Source organism: Cyanistes caeruleus, chromosome 16, assembly GCF_971803275.1.
Source record: "Cyanistes caeruleus chromosome 16, bCyaCae1.hap1.1, whole genome shotgun sequence".
NCBI lineage: Eukaryota > Metazoa > Chordata > Aves > Passeriformes > Paridae > Cyanistes > Cyanistes caeruleus.
The window spans coordinates 3,653,014-3,666,094 of record NC_141716.1 but is presented as its reverse complement, the minus strand read 5'-3'; the positions used below and the strand labels follow the sequence as shown (position 1 = coordinate 3,666,094).

General features: G+C 45.1%; 2 protein-coding genes across 7 annotated transcripts; one reads left to right on the top strand and one right to left on the bottom strand.

The window, feature by feature from the left end:
- Positions 1-304: 304 nt before the first annotated feature.
- Positions 305-7,931, bottom strand: TUBB1 (tubulin beta 1 class VI). Of its 6 annotated transcripts, none has more exons than XM_023939601.2 (5): positions 7,211-7,931; positions 5,513-5,741; positions 2,699-2,807; positions 2,425-2,535; positions 305-2,306 (listed from the first exon to the last, which is right to left on the bottom strand). In XM_023939601.2, the coding sequence occupies exons 4-5, from the start codon at positions 2,483-2,485 to the stop codon at positions 1,228-1,230; spliced, it is 1,140 nt and encodes a 379-aa protein (XP_023795369.1). In that variant the 5' UTR covers positions 2,486-2,535; positions 2,699-2,807; positions 5,513-5,741; positions 7,211-7,931; the 3' UTR covers positions 305-1,227. The 6 variants fall into 6 exon arrangements, with proteins under 6 accessions (XP_023795369.1, XP_023795372.1, XP_023795373.1 ...); XM_023939604.2 differs by having other exon boundaries at positions 5,513-5,666; positions 7,211-7,930; XM_023939605.2 differs by having other exon boundaries at positions 5,513-5,669; positions 7,211-7,886.
- Positions 7,878-12,823, top strand: CTSZ (cathepsin Z). Its single transcript, XM_086852838.1, has 6 exons — positions 7,878-8,138; positions 8,504-8,667; positions 10,238-10,417; positions 11,002-11,152; positions 11,347-11,509; positions 11,968-12,823. Exons 1-6 carry the CDS (start codon positions 7,996-7,998, stop codon positions 12,079-12,081), a joined length of 915 nt encoding a protein of 304 aa, XP_086708964.1. The 5' UTR covers positions 7,878-7,995; the 3' UTR covers positions 12,082-12,823.
- The last annotated feature ends 258 nt before the right edge of the window (positions 12,824-13,081 follow it).

The window sequence follows — 13,081 nt, the reverse complement described above, 5'->3', positions numbered from 1 at the left end:
CTGGGAAGCAGGGATGGAGGGGAACACTTCTCTTGTCTGGGAGGTGAAGATGCACTTCAAGCTGTGTGGTTTTGGGGGAAATTTTTGCATTTTCCTGCTGCTGTGTATCCTCATAGCAGGAACGACATTGTCCCACTGCACAGGACAGTTGGCTTCAGGTTCCTTCACCAAGACTGAACTCAAACATGAAGCATTACAACAAACCTTTTCATCTAAGAGTATAACTAATGTCATTCAGAGTTAGTTCTTGCACAAATAAACTATGGGGGTTTGTCTATCAAATGTTTCAAGTATAAAACTTTCATAGAATGGTATATGATCTTTATTTAAAAGAATATTATAAATACATTGTTAAGTAGGCAGCTGTGATGGTAAGAAATGTTTTTCACCAAAGGCAAAATACAGTTTTGTTTTAGTGACTGCCATAGAATTTATATTAATAAACTACAAACCATTCTATGTCATTTTTGTTGTACTGAATGTTAGGAAAAAAAATTTACAGTAGTTAGTACCTAGGAAAAAAAAAAATACCACACCAAAACTTTTACACAATGTCACAACTTAGTGTGCTAATGTAACTCAACCTGTAGTTAGAAATAGAAACAAATCACACTATGATAATGAATAAAGCTCTGCAATAATATATGCCAGCAATGTGATAGAACAATTAGACTACTTATAAGAATATATATATAAGTGCATATTCAGTCATTTTCCCCCTGTTGTTTCTGCAGATCCACATCAGTCTGTGGAGTGATAAAAGTCACTGCCTTTGCAGGCCTTAGAGCTGTGCATGTGTTCCTAAAACAGTAACAAGTTCACAATCAGCAGGGACTGTTTACCTGAGAATAAATAAATGTGATGAACTGACAGCATATTTTGCTATTGCTTATGATCCTGATCTATATACACAGGCACAGCAACTGTATAGTACATTCAGTATCTGGTGATTATATGCTAAAAGTGAATCCATTTACAGGAAAGACTGGTATGAGATAACATGTCTTCATAGTGGATTGGTTTTGGGAGAGATTCGGTGTCAACAGTTGTTTAAGACAGTCAAGCAGAGCTGCCATTAATTTCAATAGCAGTGTGTTGTAAAATCAGATATATTTGGCCAGATGCAGAGAAAAAGTTCTGAAGAAGTGTGTTATTTTGGGTATGATGGCTATTGCTTTGTCTTTAGTGAATGTGAATGGGCTCGTTCAGAGAATATTTTGATACTTTTTACTCTGCTTCCTTTTCTGGCTTGGCTTCTGCTTCCACTTCTACCTCTTCAAATTCCTCCACATCTGCAGTGGCATCCTGGTACTGCTGGTACTCAGACACGAGGTCATTGGTGTTACCTTCTGCTTCAGAAAACTCCATCTCATCCATGCCTTCTCCTGTGTACCAGTGGAGAAAGGCTTTCCTTCTGAACATGGCCGAAAACTGTTCGGACACCCTGATGAAGAGCTCCTGGATGGCCGTGTTATTGCCAATAAACGTGGCTGCCATCTTCAGCCCTCGCGGTGGGATGTCACACACGGCCACTTTCACGTTGTTAGGGATCCACTCCACAAAGTAGGAGCTGTTCTTGGTCTGGACAGACAGCAGCTGCTCATCCACTTCCCTGGTGGACATTCTGCCCCTGAAGATGCAGGCGACGGTGAGGTAGCGCCCACGGCGGGGGTCGCAGGCTGCCATCATGTTCCGGGCATCGAACATCTGCTGGGTGAGCTCTGGCACCGTCAGGGCCCGGTACTGCTGGCTGCCCCGAGCTGTCAGCGGAGCAAAGCCAGGCATGAAGAAGTGCAGGCGAGGAAAGGGCACCATGTTCACTGCCAGCTTCCGTAGATCCGCGTTCAGCTGGCCAGGGAAACGCAGTGAGGTGGTGACGCCGCTCATCGTTAGGGACACCAAGTGGTTGAGGTCCCCATAGGTGGGATTAGTGAGCTTTAATGTCCTGAAGCATATATCATACAGAGCTTCGTTGTCAATGCAAAAGGTTTCATCTGTGTTCTCTATCAGCTGGTGGATGGAGAGGATGGCGTTGTATGGCTCCACCACTGTGTCGGATACCTTGGGTGAGGGCACAACGCTGAAGGTGTTCATGATCCTGTCAGGATATTCCTCTCTGATCTTGTTGATGAGGAGTGTCCCCATGCCCGAGCCTGTGCCACCGCCGAGGGAATGGATGAGCTGGAATCCCTGAAGGCAGTCACAGCTCTCACACTCATTCCTGACCACGTCCATGACGTTTTCAATCAGTTCAGCACCCTCTGTGTAATGGCCCTTGGCCCAGTTGTTGCCAGCACCTGAATTACCTGTGAACAGAATTACAGAAAGAACAGCCACAAAGTTAACAGGAGAATTTTTAAAGGATGCCCAAGGCCCTCGGGACACTCACCTGCAGTCAGTTTGCTGGCAGTGTGCTGTACATACCATGGATAAAGTTGTCAGGTCGAAAGAGGGGGCCAATTTTGCTGGACCGGACACTGTCCATCGTCCCAGGCTCAAGGTCCACCAGGATGGAACGGGGCACGTATTTATGGGCTGGAACAAAACAAAATGAATGCAAATAATTACTGCTAGTGGTCAAAGAAACAGGCTTACAATCCACTCTGGAATGTCCCATCCACCTAGAGTGGTTTAGGCTTTTTGTAGGTTTTTTTAATTACTTATTTTACCCTCCCTGCTGGCTCTGCTGAGCACTTACAATAAGCCTCATTGAAGTACACGTTAATTCGCTCCAGCTGCAGTGGTGAATCCCCACGGTAGTTCCCAGTGATGTCAATCCCATGTTCTTCACCAAGCACCTCCCAGAACTGCAAAAGGAAAGAGGTACAACACACTGAGAATTATTTATTTATGTTCAACACAACATGTTCAGCACCAGCTCTGGGAACTGTGCCTGAAGCAGGGGATGCTTTGCTGTTTACTTAGCAGATCAGAACAGGGATCCTTCTCTACCCCTCCCACATAAATTTGAGGGAAAAGTTTAGTAGACAATTTATGCTACTTAGCTGTGACCTGTGCACTAATAGATGAAGGCCCTCAATTTCTTCTCTTTACAGTAAAAGAAAATTGATGTTTAAAAGTTTAAATAACAGTTACTACTTGGTATGAGCTTAACAAAACCTTAGTGAGGGTATGGATTAGGGAGAGTTGCTTTGAGTCCTGTAATGCACAAGTGGGACCATAGCATGACAAAGCTGGCACAGGCAAATTTGTACATGAGCAAGGCTTTCCACAAACAGTTGCTGGTCCTAAATGTCCTATCTTGACACTCATATGGATGTGCTCTTGTGCTGGGCTCTTATCTGGGCAGCAGCCACAGCAGTGTTCATGCAGACACACCCACCCACTGTAATGACCAGGCTATTCTTGTATTAAAGGTCTCCTGGGTTAGCATCCAGTCTAACCCACCACTGCAAACTGGTGCGGGTTCCATGCTTCATGATCCATTAAAAGGAATCAAAGTTAGGGGTGGGAGAAAGGGAGAACACAACAGATCAATCCCTCAATTATCCCATGTCTTAAAAAGCCTCCCAGCCCAAAATAGATAATCTTTGGACAATTTCCTACTTATCAATTAAAAAAAAAAAAAAGGAAAAAAAATTATGGACATCACACAGCATAGTAATTGAGGGTCTTTTTTTTTTTACTCCTAGCCCAGAAAGTCAGCAATAGTGACTACTCCCTGTGTCACAGCTCATAGTGTTTGAGCTACACAAAAATACTCCAAATGATATCTGTCTCTCACAGGAGGCCAGTGACACTTTGTGTCATTCTACACTCTAACAAGTTATGCCATTGATTAAGATGATCCCATAATATCGTTAAGACCCCTTCCAACACAAACCATTGTATGATTCTGTGATATTTAAGAATAAAATGTGGCACAGCTGCTGCCACATGGCTGAACTAAAGCAACACAATCTCACAGCCCTGGAATTACTGGCTCCATCACTTGCTCCAGTATCTTGCAGGGTATGTGAGTTCCCCCTGGGAACAGAAGTCCCAGCAGGAATGCTCTGGTGCACTTGTAATCACTGGACCATGGTTATTGCAGATGAACATTAAACTTTGCATGAGGAGCAAATCCAGCTCTTGCCTTTCACACCAAAATACTCATGTTCCCTGCTAACATGCCATGCTTCCCACCACTGAGTTACAAGGTAACTGTCCCCCCAAAATTCCCCATCCATCGATGGATCCTGCTACCTCTGATTTACTACTAATGATCAGCATTGAAAAGAGACCTTACCTTGGCTCCAATTTGGTTCCCACACTGGCCAATCTGCAGGTGCACAATTTCACGCATTTTGTGTGCCTCAGATCTGTTGGTGGTGGCTACAACCTCGCCCAGGCTCTCCAGCTCCCCAGAACAAGCCCTCTGCCTGCTGCTCTATCAGCTGCACCCAGCACAGCCCGCCCCAGGGGCCCTTTTATACCCGAGGAACTGTCACTCAGCCAGCCAGGGGAGTAGCCAGCCCCAGGCTCTGCACCAGGATCCAAGGGCCTCTTTACTGCTGGGGACAGGTACAACAGCACAGGTGCACCACTGGGTGGCTTGGAAAGCAGCATTGTCACATGCACACCTTCCCAGTTCTCTGTGCAGCAGTGTGGTGCATGAATATATGTGCATATTCTGTTTGTATTTCATTATTTTATATTAGACATAATATATATGCACAAATATATGTGCATATGTAGAGATTATAGCCCGAAGTGAGTGATCTTAATTTATTAAGCACATGTGCTTCTGCCACATAATTTAAATTTTAGCATCATATGACTCATAGAGGACAACACCCATAATAAAAACGGTAACAACTTGTGAGCAGGAGCCTCCTACAATCACAACATTCAGTGCATTGCAAGGCAAACTCCAGTTTACTAAACAAGCATCATTCCTGATGTTTGACTGCATGAAGGAGTGGAACAGGAGCAGTAACAAAAAATACTTTGTAACACATAAAAATAACACTACTATCAGTGATGCAAGGTCTTTAAATAGTTAAAGAATCCATCATTTTTAGCCAAAACTTGAATTAACTTGACTAACTTGTACAGATGCTCTTTCTCTCTCCCTCTATCTCTCTCCCCCCTCATTTCCTGACATTAGGAAATACAGCATTTCTAATACTTCTTAATTTCTTATATCTCATATGTACTTCAGAACTTGCCAAGAAAATGCTAGAGGTGAAAACCCCATTTCACTTAAGTTCTCTGAAGTGAACTGTAACACTCACTAGGTGAAACATCTCACTGTGCTAAAGGAAATGATGTGAGGCAGAACAAAACACAGCACAGTCATGTTTGGTTGCTGATAACCAGGACCAGTATCACTGAGCAGCAGAAACCCAGGATGAAATGACTTCTGAAAGCTTAGAGCAGTTTCATTACATGCCAAATGACTGTCACTGCCTTGCAAGCGTTCCTTTTAAGGATGGGAAAAGAACTATAATTAGGAAAGCACCTTAAACTATTGAGCATGAAATGGTGACAGTGGAAGGGCTTGACTCACCAAACGTAACTACTCTACCACTTCATGGGTTTCTAGAGATAAGGAATTTCTGAGCTTCCATATGGTTCCAGAAGGAAAATCAGCTTATTCCAGGCTTCCCCTCCACTTGATGACTTCCACTTTTTCCACCAGCCAATGAAGGAACAGACAACTGCTACTAACACAGAGTTCAGCACCAGAAAGGCAGTGTAAAAAAGCAGAGAGTGAATATCCGTCATCCTCCGCCATGCTGTGAACATACTCAGTAGGGAGCAATAAAAGGAAGACTTTAAATTCAGGTAGATTCATTTTTTTTTCCTTAAAACACAATCATTTTATAATTTTCTAAAATATAAATATTCTCTAAGCCATTCAGTTTACCCAGGAAGACACACAAAATGTTCTGTTGCATTGCCACATTGTCAATATTTCCCACAATGACTTTGAATATCTTCTACAATTCCCTAAACAAATTCTAAAAAGGTTATTTGGTCATTTACTTTAAAAGCTAATCTCAGTTTATTTATGCACATTTCATACTGGTTTTCCCCAACCATCCTTAGCTAAGAGCAGTAATGCAGATCTGAGTTGTAAATTCAACTGCTGCATTCTGAATGGGAGCTGCCTTGACACAATGTCAATAATAAATACTAAATAAATACAATTTAAAATATGCAATGTATTCACAATAGATACAGTTTAGGAAGAGGCTGAAGGTGCTAACTTACTATCTGAAAAATACAACAAAGTAATTTCAGCAATAAATATTTTGCTGAGCACATCTCACAAGGAAAGGGAAAAAAGGGAAGTGAAAGAAATATGCAATCACTCAACAGGGGTTTTTCCCCTTGCTGAAAATAGCTCCCTAGAATCATGTGCCTCCTCTGAAGTGCTTCCTTATAGAGTCTTAAAAATTCTGGCACATGACACCAGGTAGCTGAGATGCTTTGTGAAGCGGTTGTGGGTTTGGGCCTCTTTTCCCCCTCCTCCCCACCTGCATTTCTGTGAACCTCTGACTTTATCCCAAACCGGCCTAGAAAGGGCTTGTTTCTGTGTAGATTTAGTTGCAGGCTTGTCCCTGCTCAGCCCCAAGAAGCCCCAGGCCTGTTAACAGCCCGAGGCACTTCCCAGGCACAGCCATGGCACATGTGCAGCTGCAGATTAGCAGAGAGGCACTGGGGAGAGAGGGCCTGTGCTGCATGGGCTGGCTCAGATGGACTTTTGGCACTGGGGAGATTAGGAGCAGCCTGGCACTGGGCACAGCTACTACAGCTGTCCCACAGTGGCTATTATCAGGCTGCCCACTGCTTCCAGTGCTTCCAGAGCGAGCCCCAGATACCACAGCCCTGGTGATGGGCTTGAGCTGAGACCACAAAGATGCCAGGCTTTTGTGGTTGCTGGGCTTTTTGTTGCTTTTGCTTTCTTGGTTGATTTTTTTTGGTTTTTTTAAATACTACCCCCAGTAAATATGCATGTGCAAGGAGGCTTTCTGGGTACTCTTTTTTAATGGTTTGCCTGGGAGGAACTGGCTTTTCAGAGTAGCAGAGAAGATTGTTGAGAGGAAAGCCTATTCAGTCTGAGATAAGCCTGGCGACAGGCCATCAGATAATTTTAGAGATCTCTGAATGGCTACCAGACGAGCTGATGCAAGTCTTAACTAACCTGGGCTAGCTGAATCACCCTTAAGAATGATACCAAAAAACATTGCATTCAACTCACAGGCTCCATTCTTGCTCTGCTGTTCCTTTTGGTGCATTGGTTCTCTGTGCCTCAGTTTCTTTATTCGTAGTGTGGAGCTAGTAGAACTCAGGCCATCTACACAAAGTACTGAGAGCTAAGGATAAGAAGCTAGAAGGGAAGAACTCTCAGGTTTACTAAACCTGTTTATCAAACATGAAAGCTTCTAACTAACAAATGGAAAAGAGACTGGCAATCCATTCACGCAGTCACTAGAAACTTCTGCAGGAAAATTAGGAAACAATTTTTACTATTGACTAAGTCCTCTAGCAAATAATAACCAATCTTCAGATGTCTGAACCCTAAGGAGCAGCCGAGCAAATAAACACAGGCCTGTGTTCCTCTGTAAACTGTAGCATTAAAGGGCTTGAGAAATCCAGAACTTGGGACTTCGAAAAAACCACAACCAAACAAAAAGCCAGTCACAGTGGCTGGCCACAGTCTAGCACAATGCTGAGGTGGTAGGCCAAAGGTAAAGAAACCTGTAACAGGGCCTGTCCCAGGTACAAGTCCTCTTGTCACAACCCATGTGACCGAGTTACTGAGCGTTCGAGCTGGAAACGTGCCTGGGGGCTGGGAAGGATCTCAGTTTGTTCCTCATCCCCAGGAGACCCATCAGACACCCCCCCTGAGGCGGGCCCGGCGCAGGGCGGTCCCCGCGGGCTGTCCCGCTGTCCCCGCCCGGCCCGGCCCGGCCCGGCCCTCCGCGCCTCCCGCCGCCCTTAAACCGCGGTGCCGGCGGCTCCCGTGGCTGTCGCTGTCCCAGCATGGCCACGCCGCTCCAGCCGGTCATCCCCTTCCTCCTGCTGCTGCTCTGCGGCTGCCTCTGCCCGCCCGCCCGCGCCGGGCTCTACTTCAGGGAAGGGCAGCACTGCTACAAACCGGCCCCGCACAAGGCGCCCGGCCTCAGGTGAGGTTCGGTCCCTTGTCCCCTCCCGGGTGGCGCTCCCGGCCGTACGGCGGAGGGAAGGGCTGGGCAGGCCCGGCCGGGGTCCGGGGGTGTTCGGGGGTGCCGGGGGTGTTCGGGGGTCCCGGGGTGCTCGGGGGTCCCGGGGCCGCTCCGGCCCTGCCGGGGCTCGGGGTGGGGGGGCGGTCACGAGACGCCGGGGCCGGAGCGGTCACGCCGCGGTCACGTGACTCCGCCGGACACTCGCGGCCTCGCTACGAAACTCGGTGAAATCCGCGGTTTTCTTAACAAAAAAAACCCCAAAATAACACCCGCCCGTCCTGCTCCGGGGGATGCCGGTGCTACCTCTTCGTCCCGTCCCCCCGCAGGACCTACCCCCGCCCGCACGAGTACCTGGACGTGTCGGCGCTGCCGCAGAGCTGGGACTGGAGGAACGTGAATGGAGTGAATTATGCCAGCACCACTCGGAACCAGCACATCCCCCAGTACTGCGGGTCCTGCTGGGCCCACGGCAGCACCAGCGCCTTGGCAGGTACGCTCAGCTCCCCTGCCGGGCTGGCTCCCCGCTGGAATCGGGAGTTTTTGGGAAGCAAAGGAAGTTTAGCTTCAGGTTACTGACAGCTGGTATAAGGTGCTAAATCACTGCAGTGACTAACGCGGCAAAACCTGTAAATACAGAACAGTGGGAATACCCAAGCTGAAGGCAAGGAGGGTAACCAGCCCTCCTTGAATAGAAAAACAGAATAAAGCAATAGAAAAAGCAATGAGAGTGAGGATGTCTCTGCCATATCCAAAGGCGGAAAGGGGGGAGTGCTGATGTGTGGTTAAAATCCTGTTTGCAGAAGGAATGTGGCCACAGCTCCTCCCAAACTGCTCTCTAGGTCCTGGGGTAAGAGCTGGGGTTTCTGCCCTCCCCTCGGAGGTGTGGTGATGGCAGCAGCTGATGCAAAAGAGTTGTCAGGTCTCCTTCCCCTTTTTCCTATCTATAGAGCAGGGGCTCTCCAGCCATGCTGGGAATGAGGAAATGAAAGAAGTTGTCTCTTGTGGGCTACAGGAGCCCTGTCAATCCAATGAACTGACCACCACAGCAGACACACAAGTAAGATTTCAGCAGGAATCTTCCTATCAGCCTTTTTCTTAGTCAAGGGGAAGTAGTGGTTTGCTACAGATGGAGAAGTAGTGGCTCTAGAGAGAATCCATGATTTGCATGCAACAGTTAGGTGCTGGAGAAGCACCACTTGCACAGGGAGGCTGCAGGGAAGTTACCTGTGAAGGAGAAATAGAGGAAGGTGGGAGAAGGGAGAAGACAAGGCAGGTGTGAGCAGACAGCAGGAATCATGCAGCATACAAGGATATGGACATGTATGACACCTGCCAGGATGAAGTACTGGGATGGGTAAAATACAGCAACTTGAAGGAAGATTAGGCTGCGATGATAGCTCCTTGTTCTGTCAAGTATATTGGAGTGTTGTTGGTACTAATAGGATTTAAAGTACTACAGTGGCATCAATTAAGACTGCTAATGCAGAGAAGCAGTTTATAAATACTCGTCAGGAAGTTTTTCCGCCAAGTAAGCTTGTTGTTTCTGACAAAATAAGGCAGCAGGGTGGTGGTGCCTGTCTGAGATGGCAGGATGACAGTGTGATGCAGATGTAACAGCAAGGAGATAACTCTGAAAGCTTGCTCATGCATTAAGACTCACAGAGCCAGCAGCCTGGGCTCCATGGGCTTATGTTTATGCATGGACTTATACATAAATCTCTATTCTCTGTAAAAGATGCTGTTCAGAACTATTTTTTTGATGTGTATTTGAATTAAAGGAGGTCTAGGGCTCTTCAAGGCTTTAGAAGTTCTTGCTCATCTCCATGGTTCTGCTGAGTTTTTAATGGAAAAATCCCTCTTAATGGAAACCCACAATAATAACTCAGCCTCTGGTTTGAATTAGGTCATGCTGTGTTCCTCACTGCATACAGAGGCTTTTCCAACCACAACTGCTGCTGTCTGCAAACAGTTATAGCTTCAGTGGAGACAGTTTCAAAACCAGTTGCAATGTGTAGCCACTCATGTATTCTACTAGCAAACCCATTTACTTACCCTTACAGACCGAATCAACATCAAGAGGAAAGGTGCTTGGCCTTCTGCCTACCTGTCTGTCCAGAATGTCATCGACTGTGCTGACGCTGGGTCCTGTGAGGGTGGGGACCACTCCGGGGTCTGGATGTATGCCCATGACCACGGCATCCCCGATGAGACCTGCAACAACTACCAAGCCAAGGATCAAAGTAGGATGGCTCTGCTTTGCTATAGGATTTCTTCCCAGGTCTAGCAGATCTTAAGTGTATTAAAAGAAAATAATTTCTTGGGTTTCCAGAGTACTGGTTCCTGCTGTTTGACTGACAGAACAGGTTTTCTTTGCGGGCCTGTGTGTGTCTCCTACTCCAGACAGATGGAGTTAGCACTAAATCATGCTCAGACAAGTTTGCACAGCTGAATTGTTTTAACTTAATCTCTTAAATCTGTGACACACAATCTCTAATGTACTGAAATATTTACAAGTGTCACCTCAAGCTGAACAAAGGAGAAATTTAACCTTTGGCGGGTCACGTATGACTGGAATGGTTTCTCTGTGTCCTCAACAAAGTATTTATACTTGTGAAGTAAAGAACAGTAAATGGTGATAACAGGGACTTTAAATGTGGTTTCCAGAAAATGACTCAGTTCACCACAGAGAATATGTATTCATAATTACTCTGAAATTATTAATATTTACCTCAATTAAATTATAAAAGCTCAGTGTCCAACAATCTTGAAGAAAAGCACCTTCCTGCTGTTTATCTCCAGTGCTAATCTCACTTCTGTTTTACAGAGTGTAAGAAGTTCAACCAGTGTGGAACTTGTGTAACTTTTGGAGAATGCCACGTGATCAAGAACTACACTCTCTGGAAAGTTGCTGACTATGGGTCTATCAGTGGAAGAGAAAAAATGATGGCAGAAATCTACACTAATGGACCAATTAGGTAAAAAAAACATCGATGAAACACAGTGTACATTTTCACTCTAGGACATGTCAGCAGCTCTGCACTAACATGCAGACTTCAGTTCATATTTAAACTGAGATCAGAATTCAAAATGCAAGAAAACCAGTTGGTTTGTAGCCAGGCCCCTGCCCTGATCCCCCTGTATGAAACCTTCTCTCTCTGTTTTCTTACAGCTGTGGCATAATGGCTACTGAGAAGCTGGATGCCTACACAGGGGGACTGTACACAGAGTACAACCCCTCACCTACAGTCAATCACATTGTCTCTGTGGCTGGCTGGGGAGTGGAAAATGGGACAGAATATTGGATAGTTCGTAACTCCTGGGGTGAGCCCTGGGTAAGGAGACATGGGAACACACTTTTGGCTTTGGAGGGAGGGTAGGGTTTGTCACTTGCAGAACTACAGCCTGTGGATATAAAACTGAAACTTTCTTTGAACTAGACTAATAGTTTAAAAATGATACCCAGCAATCTGAAGACAAAGATATTTGGTCAAAGCTACTTAATGTCAGCTCTATCCCAAATTCTACTCTTCAAGGACGTGCAGCTCCTGTTATGGGCAACTGGAAATTGCTGTTAGTTGTAGGCAAAAACCAAGTCACGTACCTGGACTGGATGAGTGGGATGTAAATTCACCAAAGCACGTTGCCCCATGGCTACAGGGTTACACTTCAGCTTGTGTGAATTCCTCCATTCACTTAAATCATTCACATTTGGCTGACAGAACAGACCCACCAACGTACAATTTCTACAGTTGTATTTCCTAATTTACAATGCAAATTAAATCATTTACAGGGTGAAAGAGGGTGGCTGAGGATTGTGACCAGTGCCTATAAGGGTGGAAGAGGAGCAGACTACAATCTGGCTATTGAAGAGGACTGTGCATATGGAGATCCAATACTACCTTGATTCTACATGGTACAGCTTTTGGTTTAGGTACTTTGTTTGGAAGCTTCCCAGCGCAACCTCCTTTTGTTTAAAGAATAATAGCCTAAGACTCTTTCACAGTTCAACATCATCAAGCAGTTCTGCAAAATTAGCCTAGATGTAACACAACACCTTCAAAAATACAGAACTGCCCTAATTTTATTTACATCTTGAAGTAATTCACCCATGAAGGAGTTGTCTACCTTGATGCACAGTATTAAAATCACACTGACTGAATCACAGAACCTGTACATGTAAATATCTATTTTTTTAAATACAAAACACATAGATGTACTGGAAAAATATACTCAATATTTGGGTCTAGAGCTTCTTTTAAATTCTGTGACAGTACTGACCAAATATATTGCAATGATGCAAAAACCATCATAAATCTGGACATGATAAATCCAAAATATTAAACCCTGTTTCCCTGACCTCCTGGTGAAACAGTGGTGTTGGAAGTTTCAAATAATGAGATTGCTTTTATGCACCAAAATGATATAATGGGAATTACTTGGACCAAAAGACAGTCTAAACACTTAATCAGTCCTGTCTTTGCTCAAATTTCTTGCTCTAATATGTGATTTTGCCTTTTTTCTCCTAAAGAGGAAAAATATGAATTGCCAAAACTCAGGACTCCTTACTAATATGACAAACCAGTGCCATATCAAATGTTACTATGTGGCATTGCTGACTGCATTTAATAAACAGACTTTTTCTCTTACATGACTGGGTCTTTATTGTATGAGCTCATTAATACAGGTGTGTGGCTGTCTCCACCTGGATGGTGCTGCTTTCACTGGTCTTTTTCTTCTGAAAAGCCTGATGCACAAGTTTATTCAGCAACAATGCTGGTTCAAACAACAACAATCGTATGACAGCACTGATCACAGCATCACAAAGGGTTTAACAAGCTAAAAATCATCTACAGGGATCAGGGCAGAGCAGCTGTTTAAAGTGATACCAAGCTGAACACAAGAAA